This window comes from Lacerta agilis, chromosome 3, assembly GCF_009819535.1.
Source record: "Lacerta agilis isolate rLacAgi1 chromosome 3, rLacAgi1.pri, whole genome shotgun sequence".
Lineage (NCBI taxonomy): Eukaryota > Metazoa > Chordata > Lepidosauria > Squamata > Lacertidae > Lacerta > Lacerta agilis.
This window is the reverse complement of record NC_046314.1, coordinates 23,765,376-23,780,793: the sequence shown is the minus strand read 5'-3', so window position 1 is coordinate 23,780,793 and position 15,418 is coordinate 23,765,376. Positions and strand designations below refer to the sequence as shown.

Below are 15,418 nucleotides of genomic sequence, written 5' to 3'. Positions count from 1 at the left end.
TTGGCTATAATTTTTGATCTGTTAATGTTTTTGTGAGAATGGAGCAATGATCCTTTGGCTGGGATGAAGCACTTTCTGATAATTGAATATCAGTAGAAACATTACTTAACTAGAATTGCGATAATAGTTTGTCTCAGTCCAGTAAAAAAAAAAAAAGGATAATTGTTGTATTTCATGCCTTTAAAGATGCTCCACAAATCTGCTAATGAATTCTGTGGAGATACATTTCCAGAAGAGCAAAAAGAACCAAAATCTATTTGGGTGTGTCATTTTTGAATCCTGCACAATATCTTATTTGGCTCCCAGAGACCATGGCAGGCAGATGCTCAAGTTAAAAAAAAATACTGTAAAATAAAAATAAAAATGTTTTTGGTGTGTATACATGTCTTGTTTTGTTGCTTTCTAATATGTATTTGGAAAACTGTCCTCACGTGTCGCCTTAATTCCATCCCACATTAATGTAGCTCTCGTTTGTGTATACTAATATTACTGATTGTTTCTTGTTTCAGCTATTTGTACAAGAATGAAATCCAGTCAATTGACAGGCAAGCATTTAAAGGACTTGCCTCTCTAGAACAACTGTAAGTGCCTTTTCTCTTCTGTGCTGTCATCTGCTTGGTTGCCTCAGAGAAAAAGTGCACGTTTTTTGGTTGACATTTCTTGCCTGCATGCCTTGCATGTCTGCACGGAATGGGTTTCTAGTCTCAACGTGGTTGCAATTAGTGGCACGCAGAAAACGTGTCTGTCAAAATTCATTCTGTCTGTGTTCATATTGTATTTGTTATTTACATCTCAAGGCTATCCGTTCACTTTATAATGACTTAACGTGAGCAGACTCAAGTATAGCAACAAGAATTAAAACATGTATTAGGATCCAGTTCTTCTGTTTCTTACAAATACTTTACAGTTTTGAATTTTGTGGAATTAACTTTTTGATTGCCTCATTATAACCAGGTAGAATTTATGTTCTGATTTTTCCCCACCCTATACTTTTTGCAATTAAAGTATTTTTTAATTTTGGTATGCTTTTGGCTTATCAAACCAGGATGGATTTGATTTAAATCAAATCGATTTAAATCACTAGTCAGTAAGACTTTATTTAAATCACTAGTCAGTAAGGCTTGATTTAAATCACTAGTCAGTAAGGCTTGATTTAAATCACTAGTCAGTAAGGCTTGATTTAAATCACTAGTCAGTAAGGCTTGATTTAAATCAATAATCAGTAAGACTTGATTTATTTTTATTTTTTAACAGAAAGACTCATTCTTGCTGGTATATTCTTAATATTTACAACCAGATGAAGGTTTCATTTTTGGAATAATAAATTATCAGAGTAGTTTTTACAGTTATATCAAAAATTACTGAATTGGTTATATTATTAGAAATTCATAGACATATAATTATTAAATTATTGTGAGGCTTAATAAGTAAACTGTTTATATTTGGACAACTTGTCTGCTGTACTTTATTGGAAGGAGAAAAACAATCATTTCCTTAATAACAATTTAAGCAATTTATTTAACTAAAACAATAACATTATAGCATATGTATCCATGTTTGTTAACTGATGTGGTTAAACGTGTTGTTGTTGTTTTTTAAAAAAACCAGACTGAGTTTTAGCACACATGACAAACTTAAAACAAATTCTTATTTCCTGATGAATAGCCTTTGGACTATAAAGTAACTTAAATAGAAAACTACCTTTAGAAAGATTTTTCCTCCAAAAGCATTTTATTTTAAATATCTGGTTTTTTTTTTTTAAAAAAAAATCTGATTTAAATAAAAAAAAATTTTAAAAAAAAATCATTGATTTTTATCCACCCTGCATCAAACAGAGGAAAACTCTAAATACAGTGTTGAAAAATATAGCTGGGGAGCACACCCTGCAACCTACGGAAAACTAAACTCCTTGTGGATTTCAAGGGTACAAGAGTACATTTTGGCTGTGGGTGTGTGAAACCGCAATAATCCTTAGTGCTGTGATAGATTCAGTTATAGATTTAACTATGTACAGTATGTTTGATGAGCTTCCATCAGTCCCAGCCAGCATAGCCAATGGTCAAGGATGTTGGGAGCCACAATCCAGTGATCTGTAGAAAGCCACAAGTTGCCCATCCCTGCCACAGCATTTTAAATTTCAGTTGTGCAGTAGACAACAGCATGATTCTGCTGTGTTAGTATCCCATCAGATATAGCTGAATTTCTGCAGAATAGCGCATGGAGAATTTTTGGGTGTGGTAGTTAAATATTTTGTCAGTGTGTATTTGTTTGTACGAATGCCTAATGCCATATTTTTGTTCTTGTTTTTATGTATTTTGAAGGGTGGTATACAAATCTGTTAAATAAATGAATAAAATATTTATGCTTTTAAATTACATTTTAGTTGTGTTAACGTAAGAAAGTCAAGCTGTACAGACACAATTTGGAGCATCTTGAGTAGGTTGCAGGAAAATATCTTCATTTTAAAATGGGCTTTATCACATTGATTGAATCTTCCAACTCAGATCCCATTGACATAAGTCAGTGCATGAGTCTATGCACAGGAAGGAAGGAGAGAAGGAAGGAAGGAAATTGACTTGCTGGATCAGACCAAGGGTCAATGTAGCCTGCCAAAACCTCTGGGAATCCTGTCAACAAGATGTGTTGGAAGTAGCTTCCCCGTTTGCCCATTCATCTTGAAATCAGAAGGATACTGCTTTTGATTATAAGGGTTCCAATTTAGCTATCATAGCCGGTCATCATCCATAGATATATTCTCCATGAATTTCAAATGACGCCAATTTGACAAAACTGTTGTCTGAGGTGGATTTTAATATATTAGCTTTTCTTTGACACACACACACATCAATTTTCATGTTAGCCATACTCCTGTGGTATTGATGCAGCACTAAGGTTTTCAGAAGCTGCTTAATAGGAAGCTTTGCTGTAGCTTGGTGATGAAATTTGATGCAGCAGTGAAGTAACAGATTGTCCATATGTATGGTTGCAAGCAATGACGCAGAGTTACACACATTCTTTTAAGAAGTGACGTCAGACCATGGCCCTCATTTCCTAGCACTTCTGTTGTGACATCAGTGGGACCCCAGATGCTAATTACCTATATCAATAGTGTTGTACCTAGTTGTGAAGTACAGAACAGCGTACGATTTTGTTACTCCAAGTAGAACCACACACCTTTCTTTTTTTATTTTGAACTTATTCCGTTTCAAGATGCATGATGATGCTTTTAAAAAATTGCATGCTTTTACTGTCATATATATCAGGTGGAGGTACATTTTAATGGGAGGTAGAAGTATTGCTCAGTAGATTCTGCCTGTTCTTCTGCAAAATGCTTCTTCGCTGTACAAAGAATGGTGTGACTTACTGTTCTCTGTTATTGCAACATATCCTAGGTTCATTACTGGTAGCATAAGGTTACCAGACGTCCCCGTTTCCCGGGGACAGTCCCCAGATTTACAAATCAGTCCCCTGACAAAATCCATCTATTTAGTAGGAAGTTGAAAAGTGTCTGCGGATTCATTGAAAAAATCTGGTAGCATATTAATCACAGAATAACACATTTGCTCATAATAGCTGGGTCCAGTGGCGTAGCCTGGGCAATTGCCACGGGCGCAAAATTCTTTGGCGTGCAATATTTCAAAAGAAAGTAGTAGTAAATATATATATATATATATATATATATATATATATATATATATATATATATATATATTAGCTTTAAAAGCTTACAGATGTTTTCAAACAGCTGTCATTACTTCTGGATGCATTATTGTGTAACTTTGAAGGTTGAGAATATGACTAGTAGAATGTACTGCCTTTTCCATACTTGTAAGGACAACATTCCTACCCTAGTCATTAATATAAACAGAGAAGCTACTCTTACTCCCAGGCTTGTTGCCAAAGATCATTTAAATGATGGTGCTGGAAATGGATGCCAGGCACTGCTTTGTTCTAGTGCTCAACGAAATAGGAACGAAGAAGCATGTAATGTGAAAGTGAACTGCATGTCATAGCTCATATTGGACGTAAGCAATTATTGCCTGTATCACAATGTTTTGTAGAAGGTTAAAATGGCCCTACTGATGTATCCCAGGCATTGCTGTGGCACGTGGTCATAAGTGGGTCTGCTGCATGTGTGCATAATGACAGCATTTATTTTTAGGTTTAAATTTGAGCTGAAAGCTTCTCACTGGAGAACAAATGTAGAATTGTATTTCTTAACTATTTCATGTAAGCAATGTATGCTGAGGTAAGTGGTAGTTTGTTTACAGGAGAAAGATGTCTGCCGTAGATAAAGCATGTGTTATATTTTGTGGATTGAAACATTAATCACAAAGCAATCATATATTTTTTTCTTTCATTCTGATTTGAGGGTCAGCAAGTTCATATATATATATATATATATATATATATATATATATATATATATATATAGTATAGGAATGCCGTCAAAAGCAAACAGATTTGGAGAGGGTGCATGGAGGGGAAAGGGGGTTAAGTTCTGCTGTGTTAGCAGGACTTGTTGCCCAACAACTTGGTTGAATCCAGTCCCAAAAATATGTTTAATGCAGGATGGCTGTAGGATCCAAGTTACTTTTTTTTTTTTAAGCAGCTGCTTTGGATCCCTTTATTAAGCACACTGTGTTTCTGTGTCGTCTTATTTCCCTTCCTCTTCCCCAACAGGTACCTGCACTTTAATCAAATTGAAACATTGGAACCAGAATCATTTACCCATCTTCCCAAACTTGAAAGATTGTAAGTTTTATTTTTGTTTCCTCCCTTTTCCAGATCGCAGCTTCCCCTCACATGGAGGATGACAGTCCCCATGGTGATTCCTTATAATCCTAGACCATTTACTCAGCATCCAGGTGCTCTCACTTCTGCTTTGGGAAGCGGTGTATGCATGTCGGTAGCCGCAGTCTATATTCATCTTGTTGTCTCTTAAGAAAGGCTTCATTTTGATGTGTTTTTACCTAAAGCAGCCCTGATCTGGCTTGAGAAAAAGAACCACTGGCTGTGTTTCAAGCCATTAATGTGTACACAGCCCTAGTTCAAAGCACAAGGCCTCCATGCCGTATCGAACCTCTCTTTTTGCATACATTTTACTCCGCGTTAAATTAGCTAGTAAAGAAGCTGCCATCTGGATAAGCCCTAAATAAAATGTAGCCTCAGTATATATATAGTTTTCCCTGGGAGGAAATTCTGTGCAGTAGCACTGCTCTGCTTGGACATTGGAACTGAAGTTCAAGTCCCTGTAGCCACTGTTCTTGAGAGAGGATGTGAACAAAGTGGTCTCTTTTTTTTTCTCTCCCTCTCTCTCTCACACACACCAGCCTGGATTGACCCTAGGCTGGCCACCCAGCCTGCTGCTAATCTCGCAGCAAAACTGCAACTTGGATTTTGAAGTGCAAAGGAAATAAACCGCATCTTAAAATCCACTCAAGTAGCTCCAAGCACAGTTTCTGTTGAGATCTTGGCAACCGCTGCCTAGGCAATCGGCTTCCATTTTGAAAATGGAGCTGACAGGAAGTGAGAAAGGAACTACATTTTAACATTATGCAGCCTAGTTCCCTTTCCTCTTGGTTTCATCTTCCAACTGGCAGGGCGCAGCATGCCTGGTTGGCAGGGTGGGAGGGAGAAATTGTCGGGTGGGGGGGTGCACAGCAGGAAGTGGGAGGAGAGAGGCCAGGGAACAAATTGCAAGAACAAGGTTGAGAGAAACGGAGGCTGCAAGAGATTGAGAAGTAGTGCCGTTGTGCGCAGACAAGGTAGTGTAAGGGCTTCTTGGCTTCCGTGTGCCCCCTAAATCTGCTCTGGGAGTTCCCCACCCCACCAAACCAGTTTTGAGGAAGGTGCGTGAGGAGAGGAGAGAAAGTTCCATCACACAAGTGGAAGTCCTTTTGCTAGCAGAACTACTTTGTTAGATACCACCCATGGTTGGTACCTTGTCCCCTAAAATCTGGCAACAGCCCTGCACTTACTTGAGGGTAAATCTCACTTAATTTACTAGTTAAAACTTCCATAAGATTGAGCTGCATCATCATTTACATGGTTCCCAGGTGTCCTCAGCTTTCGGACATATTTTATACTCATATAACGGGAATATTGGGTCATTACTTATAAAAATACAATGATATGCAGCAACAAATATATCAACATTTATTTATTTTTAAAGGAGTACATAGGAAGCATGCTAGACTGGGGAAAGACTGGTATAAGGCATTCGAACCACTAATTAGTAAATGCAATATTTCAACAGATTTTTACATAACAACAGAATATCCCATTTAATTCCCGGGACATTTAGTCACTTGGAATCTATGAAACGACTGTAAGTAAATTTCCTTTCCCCTTTAAAATTGTACTTAATCTTCTGTCAGCTAACTCTATACTCTTTAATGCTCCTGTATTTATATGCTATTTTCAGGTGGTAACTATTGATAGAGGCAGTATCTACCTCATTGTTGACCTGCCAGTATTTTAAGCTATATTTGTGCTAGGTACAGAATCTCAGTGTTCAGCAGATAATACACATTTGGCTCTTGAGCAAGCCCCTTCCTGTTTTTCTGACCTTTGGTGCTACAAATGCAGAAAGCTATCTATTATCTTAAAGGGGGGGGTACAGCCCACCCCCGGACGTTTTACGGTCTATGAGTGCTGCACCAACGACAAACAGTTCCCAGCAGCAGCCCTTCAGACTACTAGCTGGATCCTGCTTACTTCATTCACCACAGACGAGGATATTGTGAACTAAAAAGATGTTTATTGCGTACAAAGCTTGTGGTTGCTGATAAAATAACGGTTGTTCAATAAGCTTATAACAGTTGTCCTATACCGGCCTAATACCTCTAATAGTAAACTAAATATCAATAACAACGCGTTTCACAATCTCTTTATCCTCTCTGCTAACATCCACCTAAGACTCTAAACTCCCAGCTCTATCTCTTGACTCACACTGCTCAACTCCAACTCTAACTCCCCGCACTTAACTGCTCCTGCCCATACTTCAACTGCCTTACTGTCCACTGGGAGGGGTGTTTTATACTCAGGCTAAGCCCGCCCCTGAGGGTTCTAACTGTCAGAGAAGTTAACCCCTACCTGGCCTTGGGCTAGTTCTCCACATACCTCCCTCCTTTTTAGGTTTGTATCAGAGGAGTTACTCGCCAAAGTATCCCTCTGATACAAACAACAGTTTAACACATCAATATAAACATTTTATAACTCTTACCTATTTTCTAACTATAGCATAAACAGTTACATCTCCAGTAAAAGTACATATAGTTGTGAACATTATATACAATAGTTCATGCAGCATTAGGCCTTTATTGCAAGAAAAACCGTAACTGTCCATTTTAACCTTTGTCTTTGGGTCTTAGTGATAAGGCGTCTGCGATGATGTTTAGGATCCTTTCACGCTCCTTATCGTCCTTATCCGTCGCAAGAAGTATCTTTCTCTGGGCACCAGTCTTTTCTCTGCCATACGTGATGGGATGTAAGCTGTCTTTCTCGGCCAGATGAAACAGTCCCATGCCGATCCCTGCACTCGAGGCGTCTGTAACGATTGTGGATCCCAAGCTGGGTAGAGTCCTTGTTTCTCAGGATCAAAAGCTCTCTTAGTTCAACCTCTCCCTCCTTCAGGATCTCTGTTAAATGTTTAAGCTCGCAGACTTGTACACACATCTCCAAATCATCATAAGCTGCATAAACACTGGTTGTCTGGCTTTTAAATGCACTGGGAACTATTTGCAGAAGTTTGTGGAATTCTTCTGTTTTAGTCAGCTTGCTGAAGCTTTCTAGGCAAGTGTGATCTCTTAATGAAAGTAGGCTAACAAGCTCTGATTGCTTATTGCTCCTAGCAATCTCCCTTGTTGTCAGTTCATCTTTGGTCTGTAGTGATTTATCAGTTCCCACTTCGAGCAATTTGAAAACTACTTTTTTATGCCTTTGACGTGGTAGCCCTGTTAATGCTGTGTAACCACATTCATTTTGGACATTTATTTGCGTTGCATGAGCAGCAGGGTACCCATCCTCCCACCACACAATCTCTAGTGTAGGAAACACTTTCACTTTCATAGAAAGTCGATGGGACCCCATGCCAGCTATAACTTCCAGTACGTCTTTCTTTCTATCTTTCCAACTGATGAGTGGTTTATCATAAATTTGACTAGTTGTTCTAACTGATCTCACAGATAGGTTACTGGTCATATTGCAGGTAGACACTCCTTTACCAATATCACAGGCTTTTTCAACAACGTGACTATTGTAGTCTAGATTGGGTTCATGGTTTAGTGACTGGGTTGGGTTTATCATATTCGCCTGCATGACCCGCCTCCCTTCACCATGCTGAATTATATTGTTTATATCATTCATTTTTGGAATGATCTTACAAGGACCTTCCCCTGTCAGTTGTAACTGGTAAGTATGGCACGTTCGACAAAATAACTTTATTTGCTTGCCCATCCCAGGCCAAAAGAAATTTTGGGACACCCTTTGTTTGGTTCTGGTGATTCCCAAGTGAGCTCCAAAGATACTGCCATGTGCATGTTGTATTATCTTGGTTCTGAATTCAGTAGGTACTATTAGTTGCTTGTGGATTTCATTACCCCCTCTATTAGGCTTTAAAAGAATCTCTCTGTATAGCAACCCATTGTTGACTATAAACCGCTCCGGGCTTTCAGGGGTTAATACTGTATTCACGGCTGTGGCTTGAAAATATTTCTGTAAATCTGTATCTAGTTTCTGCTTGGCTGCAAAACTAGCTGCTTGACTATTTGTAACTGGCATTATACTTGTATCTTGTGTCAGTTCCGCAATTGTATCAGGCCTTTCCTCCTGAGGTAACTGTCGCAGTTTTTGTGCCCTAGTTATTACAAATGCACTCTGTACATGGTCAAGGAGATCCCACCCGATTAACATTGGAGCTGGGATTTCTGGTGAAACTGCTACTTGCCATTTTCCAGACCATTGTTTATATGTCAGATTAACTAATGCGACTGGCAAGATTTCTGGCTGTTTTGATATTCCTTTTAAACTGATTGTTTTGCCTTTAATAAAGTCTTCTGGCTTTAACAAATCAGGATGTACAATACTAATCTGAGACCCTGTGTCTTTTAAGCCTTTATATTGTTTACCATTCACCCAAATTTCTTCTCCTGTTTTGTGTAATAGCATGTCATCTTGTTGAATTATATAGCACCTCACAACTTGGGCCACTGGTAACTCATCAGCCTCTGACTGGGCCTCGGTTGTCGTGGCAACCATGTTGGCAGTTGGCTCTGTCTCCACAGTTTGGACACAATATGTCTGCTTCTGAGGGATAGTATTTGCACTCCTAGTTCTGATTTCAGTTCTACAGTCCAGTTGTCTATGGCCTTTTTTCCCACATTGCCAACAGATTAATTCAGGCCTTTTACCCTCACTATATTTATTTACTTTTCCCTCAGTCCCCCCCGTTGTCATAGGCGTGTTATGGGGAACATTTGCATTGGCGGGAAAAATTTTCTTGGCAGTTTCTGTGGTAAACTTTGTGGGCTGTTGCATTCTCTTAAACTTATTTGTTTCCCACTGTTTGTCCTTATATTTTGGGGCATCATAAGCGTGTTCTCGGATTTCATTTATTTCATCTGCCAGATTAGCAGCTTCCCGGATGGTTTTAGGTCGTCTTTCTTTAATTAAATACTTCAGATGGGTATTAATCGTGTCATAAAATTGTTCTAATGCGAACACCTCTTTTATTTTCGCCACAGAATCAGCACCCTCCTGTTCTAGCCACTTGTTTAAATAATTTGTAGTTTTAGCTCCTAGTTGAGCAAATGTTTCCTCACGCACTTTTGTTATTGTTCTAAATTTTTGTCTCAGTTGTTCTGCAGTAATTCCGAATCTGACATAAACCAACCGTTTAAATGCTTCAAAATCTTTAGATTGATCAGATGGCATTTGAGAATAAATCTCTGTTAATGTTCCACTAATACGCGCTCTCAGTATTTGCATTTTCTCCTCATCTTTTACTTCAAAATCTTCGCAAGCCCTCTCAAAAGAAATGATAAATGCTTCAGGGTCGTCTTTATCTCTGAAGTCAGGGAATCTTTTTAAATCCACCCTGCTAGGATTTTGTGTGGAACTATTGTTGTTGTTTCTATTATCTACAGCTGATAATTCAAGTCTTTTCATTTCTAATAAATATTCTCTTTCTTCCCGTTCTCTTTCTCTCTCAATAGCTAAGGTCATTTCTTTCTCTTTCAGTTCTCTCTCTTTTGCTTCAGCTTGTAACTTTAATTCTCTCTCTTTTGCCTCAGCTTGTAACTTTAAGGTCATTTCTTTCTCTTTCAGTGCCATTGCCTCTCTTTCTCTCTCTCTCTCAATATTTAATTCTCTCTCTTTTGCCTCAGCTTGTAACCTTAATTCTCTCTCTTTCAGTGCCATTGCCTCCCTTTCTCTTTCAATATCTAGCTTTGCTAGTTCGATTTTCAAATTAAATTCCTTCTCAAGTTTCCATTTTTCAAATTCCTCTGAGGCTTTAAAACTAGTCCCCTCAGCAGGATTTTTGTTAACTGTTTCAGTACTGGTTTCCTCAATTTGGGAAACCCCATTTTCTTCTTCAGAGCTTTCTACTTGTGAGTCCCTAAGAGCTGTTTTAGTCTTTCTAGGTGGCATTTTCTATTTATTTGGTGGTATTATTTCTGTACTTAAATCAAGGATGTTTCAGTTAAACTATTTCTCCAGGCTTAGTTTCCACAGTTTAGGTCCAAAGTCACGCCTAAAGTTACCTCAGTGCACTTTGTCCAGCGTACTTTTCCGACCTCTCACTATAAACCTTTCTGCCTGAAATAGTTTCAAACGCAAAGTATCTTTGTAACTCTCTCACAATCTCACAGTCTTAGGCGCTATCACACCACACCCTAGGGCCAGGTAATTCCTCTCTGAATTCCCCTTCTCCCTTTCCAGGTGTATGCGATCCCCTTCCTGACTAGATTGTAGAGTCTCACAGAAGTTTGCTTAAATCCTCTTTAAGCCTCACACTTCACACAATGCGTCACCCTTAAATCTTTCTTGTACCTTGGCACTGCTTGCCAACACTTTAGATCTTTGATCTCAATGTGACCACCACTTTATGACAATCTTTCGTCCCGACGCTGCCACCACTTTAATGTCGCGGGCCCTTCGCCCTGTACAGCCCACCCCCGGACGTTTTACGGTCTATGAGTGCTGCACCAACGACAAACAGTTCCCAGCAGCAGCCCTTCAGACTACTAGCTGGATCCTGCTTACTTCATTCACCACAGACGAGGATATTGTGAACTAAAAAGATGTTTATTGCGTACAAAGCTTGTGGTTGCTGATAAAATAACGGTTGTTCAATAAGCTTATAACAGTTGTCCTATACCGGCCTAATACCTCTAATAGTAAACTAAATATCAATAACAACGCGTTTCACAATCTCTTTATCCTCTCTGCTAACATCCACCTAAGACTCTAAACTCCCAGCTCTATCTCTTGACTCACACTGCTCAACTCCAACTCTAACTCCCCGCACTTAACTGCTCCTGCCCATACTTCAACTGCCTTACTGTCCACTGGGAGGGGTGTTTTATACTCAGGCTAAGCCCGCCCCTGAGGGTTCTAACTGTCAGAGAAGTTAACCCCTACCTGGCCTTGGGCTAGTTCTCCACACCTGTTGTAATTCACAATTCATTTGCGACCACTAGCACAGATTCCTGGTAAATATAAGGATTGCAGATCTGTCACAGTAACTTCTTGCTCTCTCTTCTCACATCTGTTTCTTTCCCAAAACCAATTTCCTGTATTCCAGTGCAGTGAGTAATGGTGCTGTTGCCATTAGTTGAGTAAACTGTGGAGCAGGGTCGTAAAATTTTTTTATAGGAGTCACTGCTAAACATTAGCTTGAACTCTTCCTATCGTATCTTCATTTCACCTTGCTTCATCTGGAGAAGGAAATAAATTAACCTCTAGTTTTACATGTTTTATCTTGACAATTATGAGCTTCTAGTGTGTAGACTGAATAATGACAGCTTTTAAAAATCTTGGTGGCTCCTTTTTTTGGGGGGGGGGATTATTTTAGTCACTCACCACACTGTGTTTTATTAATATAACAACAGAAGGAGGTGGTTTCTTCGTGTATCACAAAACTGCACCGTTTTAAGTTTATTATTCTTAACATAGATAGATAAAACTTTATTCGCATCAGCCGATGGGCATAGCAACAATAAAACATTACAATATGCACAGAAAAAAGGAAATTTAGTATAAAAGCACAGTTTATTAATCTTAAGAGAAATCAGTAATAATATCTGTGTGTCATTTGATGAGAAAACAGAGCTGGATGGGGAGGACACTTGGAATCAGTGGCAGCATTTTAACTTAACAGCTGCAACATTCCATTTTATCCCAGGTGAACCTCAGCATCACCAGAGTTTTAAATACTATTCTTTCAAATTGTCTCTTAGCGCCCCCCCTTCACTAAACACACCCCTTGATTAATTGCACTCGGGTTGTAGTAACTGACTGAAGCTTTGATGCAGAGTAACCTTAGTCTGTCTCTCAAATTTTCTTCAAGTAAAGACTGCTTTATTCAGTACAAGGTTCGTGGCTGAAGGGTCACAAATCACTTTTAACTGGCACCAATGAAATTGGCTTTCAGGTTTCCCACTAGCATTCTGCATAAAGTTACAGCATCTCGCAGTACATACGCGTCATGCTTGACCTCATTAATATGTACAGTTTGTTATTTTGTCCAGGCGTCTGGATTCAAATGCACTTCACTGTGACTGTGAAATACTGTGGCTAGCAGATTTGCTGAAGACATATGCAGAGTCTGGTAATGCACAAGCTGCGGCTACTTGTGAATATCCAAGGAGAATCCAGGGAAGATCAGTGGCCACAATAACACCAGAAGAACTTAACTGTGGTAAGATGGAGTTTGTGTGTGTGTGTGTGTGTGTGTGTGTGTGTGTGTGTGTTTGTGTGTGTGTGTAAATTTGCCTCCATCTGTCTGTTCCCTGGGTGGGTGGGGATGATATCTAAATTTTGTTGAGAAGTACATCTTGCCCATGTGTGCTTCATATTAACAATAAACGATTTAATTGTTTCCTGGGATCTCTCTGCTCCATTGATTCCTGACTCACCCTCATTTATTTTTTGCATTATAAAAGCATGCCATTCTGTATGGCAGCCCCTTCTCAGCATTTGTTAGCAATAAACTACAAAACTATGGGCAGTCTCCAACAAATTGGTTCTGCTATTTCTGTTTGGACAGTGGAACTTCCCCTCCATATCCTCTCCCTTTGTGCCCCCACACCCTCCCCAAATCATAGAATCATAGTGTCGTAGAGTTAGGAGGGACCCTGAGGGTCATTTGGTCCAACCCTCCTCTTCCAATGTCTTCTTTGTTTTCATGAGGCGTGGAATGCCTCCAAGTCACTGGCCCCCGAAAGCATGCTTTTCATCCCCTGCTGGCTGTCCCCTAGCCAGAGACAGAGTCTGCCTGGGCTTGACTTACCTCCCTTCGAAACGGTTGGGAGAGACCTCAGAGCAGATTTAGGGGGCATGCACAGAGGGAACAGAGTCAGGGAGAAATGCCAACGCTCAGCCAGAGGTCCTTGTGTCAGCAGAACTATGTACATCTTTGGATGCTGCCCAATGTAATAAACTTAAAAACAAAATCTTGAAACAGAAAGGATTGTTTGAAGGGTATTTAAATGTCCGTGAATTACTACTTCATCCTATAATAATGAAAATATGATTCAGGCATCTTGCTTGGAAATTTGCACGTGTCATGTGACGGCTGAGTAAATGTCAGGATAGAAATTCTAGGCAAGCAGCCAAATATTCATGTGGTGTTGATACACATAACATGACGGAGCTTAAATTAAAACCCTTGAAAGAGATACAGGATACGTTATGCCAGGCCTGCATGACTTGTGAACCACCAAACCAAGCCAGCCATGTGGCCCGTTGGACTTAATAAACAACCTGTTCTGGCTGCCTACTTGGGACTGCAAAAACAAGAGTATTGTCAGGCCCTGACATATTATAGTTGATGTCTGAGTTTGTGGCTACCCATAAGGATTTGCTTCGTCACTGTGAGAACAGAATGCTTGGGCAAGTTAGGCCTTTGTTTTGCTCCTGCAGGGCTCTTATGTATTATTGGTGGTTTAAACCCGTTAAATTAACGGGCACTAGAACATGTGGTGAAACATTTTTAAAAACCGGGCCAGGCCGGCCAGACGCCCGGTGCATTGTGGGACTGGCTGGCTGGGCGGGGGAGGCGGAGGGGTGTCCCGTTCGCGGGCGAGCGAGGAGCAGCCGGGGAGACGCGGTAAGAGGGAGGCCTGGGCGGGCAGACTGCCACCGCTCCCGGCCTGATGTCTCTGCGCTCCAATCCCTGTGTCTGTGGGGCACATGCGCAGTAGCGCAAACCCAGGGACACAGGGACAGGATGCAGAGACACTTGGGTTTTATATATAGAGATGTTCAGCAAGCTGTGAAGGTCTACTGTTATGTTTTTTTTAAAATGATGCCTTGTGTGGTTCTTTTTACCTCTACAGTTTTTCTGTCATTGCATTGAAAGTCTGAAAACTCTTGGTGGTACAGTTGTTTGAGACAGCTGTACTATGTATGACACTGCATTTTAAAAATTGTTCTTAGAAGGAAACATTAAAGAACTTGTGTAATGCATGGCATATAGATCTTTGTACTGTAAACTGTTCTGTTAATATATATTAAAACTTTATTATTAGCCTACAATAATAACTGATGGTATGCTTAATAGTGTTTAGGTTCGCACAGCCTAACTTCATCTGTGAGAACTAAGATTTTAAAGGGACCCCTGACCATTAGGTCCAGTTGCAGACGACTCTGGGGTTGCGGCGCTCATCTCGCTTTACTGGTCGAGGGAGCCGGCGTACAGCTTCCAGGTCATGTAGCCAGCATGACTAAGCCGCTTCTGGCAAACCAGAGCAGCGCACGGAAACGCCGTTTGCCTTCCCGCTGGAGCGGTACCTATTTATCTACTTGCACTTTGATGTGCTTTTATACCTTACATTAAAATGGAAGAGCTAACCTATTTATAATTTATTTTTCAGTCACATTAAAATAAAAAAATGCTTTGTTGATTATACAGAGAGACCAAGAATCACGTCAGAGCCTCAGGATGTGGATGTTACCTCAGGGAATACCGTTTACTTCACTTGCAGAGCTGAAGGCAATCCCAAACCAGAAATTATTTGGCTTCGAAACAAGTAAGGCTGCTTTAGAAAATAATTTTCTCTGTGTAGACTCGTTTTAATAAGAGTTCATTGACCCAACATCAGATCACTTGCAAAAACTGTTTGCATTTGAGATTAGCTGTGATTCTTGCAGAACTAGATGACCCTTGGAGTCTTTTCCTTTTATACAGTTC

At 39.9% G+C, this 15,418-nt stretch overlaps 1 protein-coding gene across 3 annotated transcripts in view; it reads left to right on the top strand.

The window, feature by feature from the left end:
- Positions 1-15,418, top strand: part of PXDN (peroxidasin) — a 76,089-nt gene that overhangs the window by 32,353 nt on the left and 28,318 nt on the right. For 2 of the 3 annotated variants that reach the window (XM_033143023.1, XM_033143025.1), the window contains exons 4-8: positions 510-581; positions 4,684-4,755; positions 6,260-6,331; positions 12,756-12,925; positions 15,140-15,257. In XM_033143023.1, coding sequence (XP_032998914.1) covers positions 510-581; positions 4,684-4,755; positions 6,260-6,331; positions 12,756-12,925; positions 15,140-15,257 — 504 coding nt within the window. The remainder of the gene's footprint in view (positions 1-509; positions 582-4,683; positions 4,756-6,259; positions 6,332-12,755; positions 12,926-15,139; positions 15,258-15,418) is intronic. The other variant, XM_033143024.1, reaches the window with a different exon arrangement.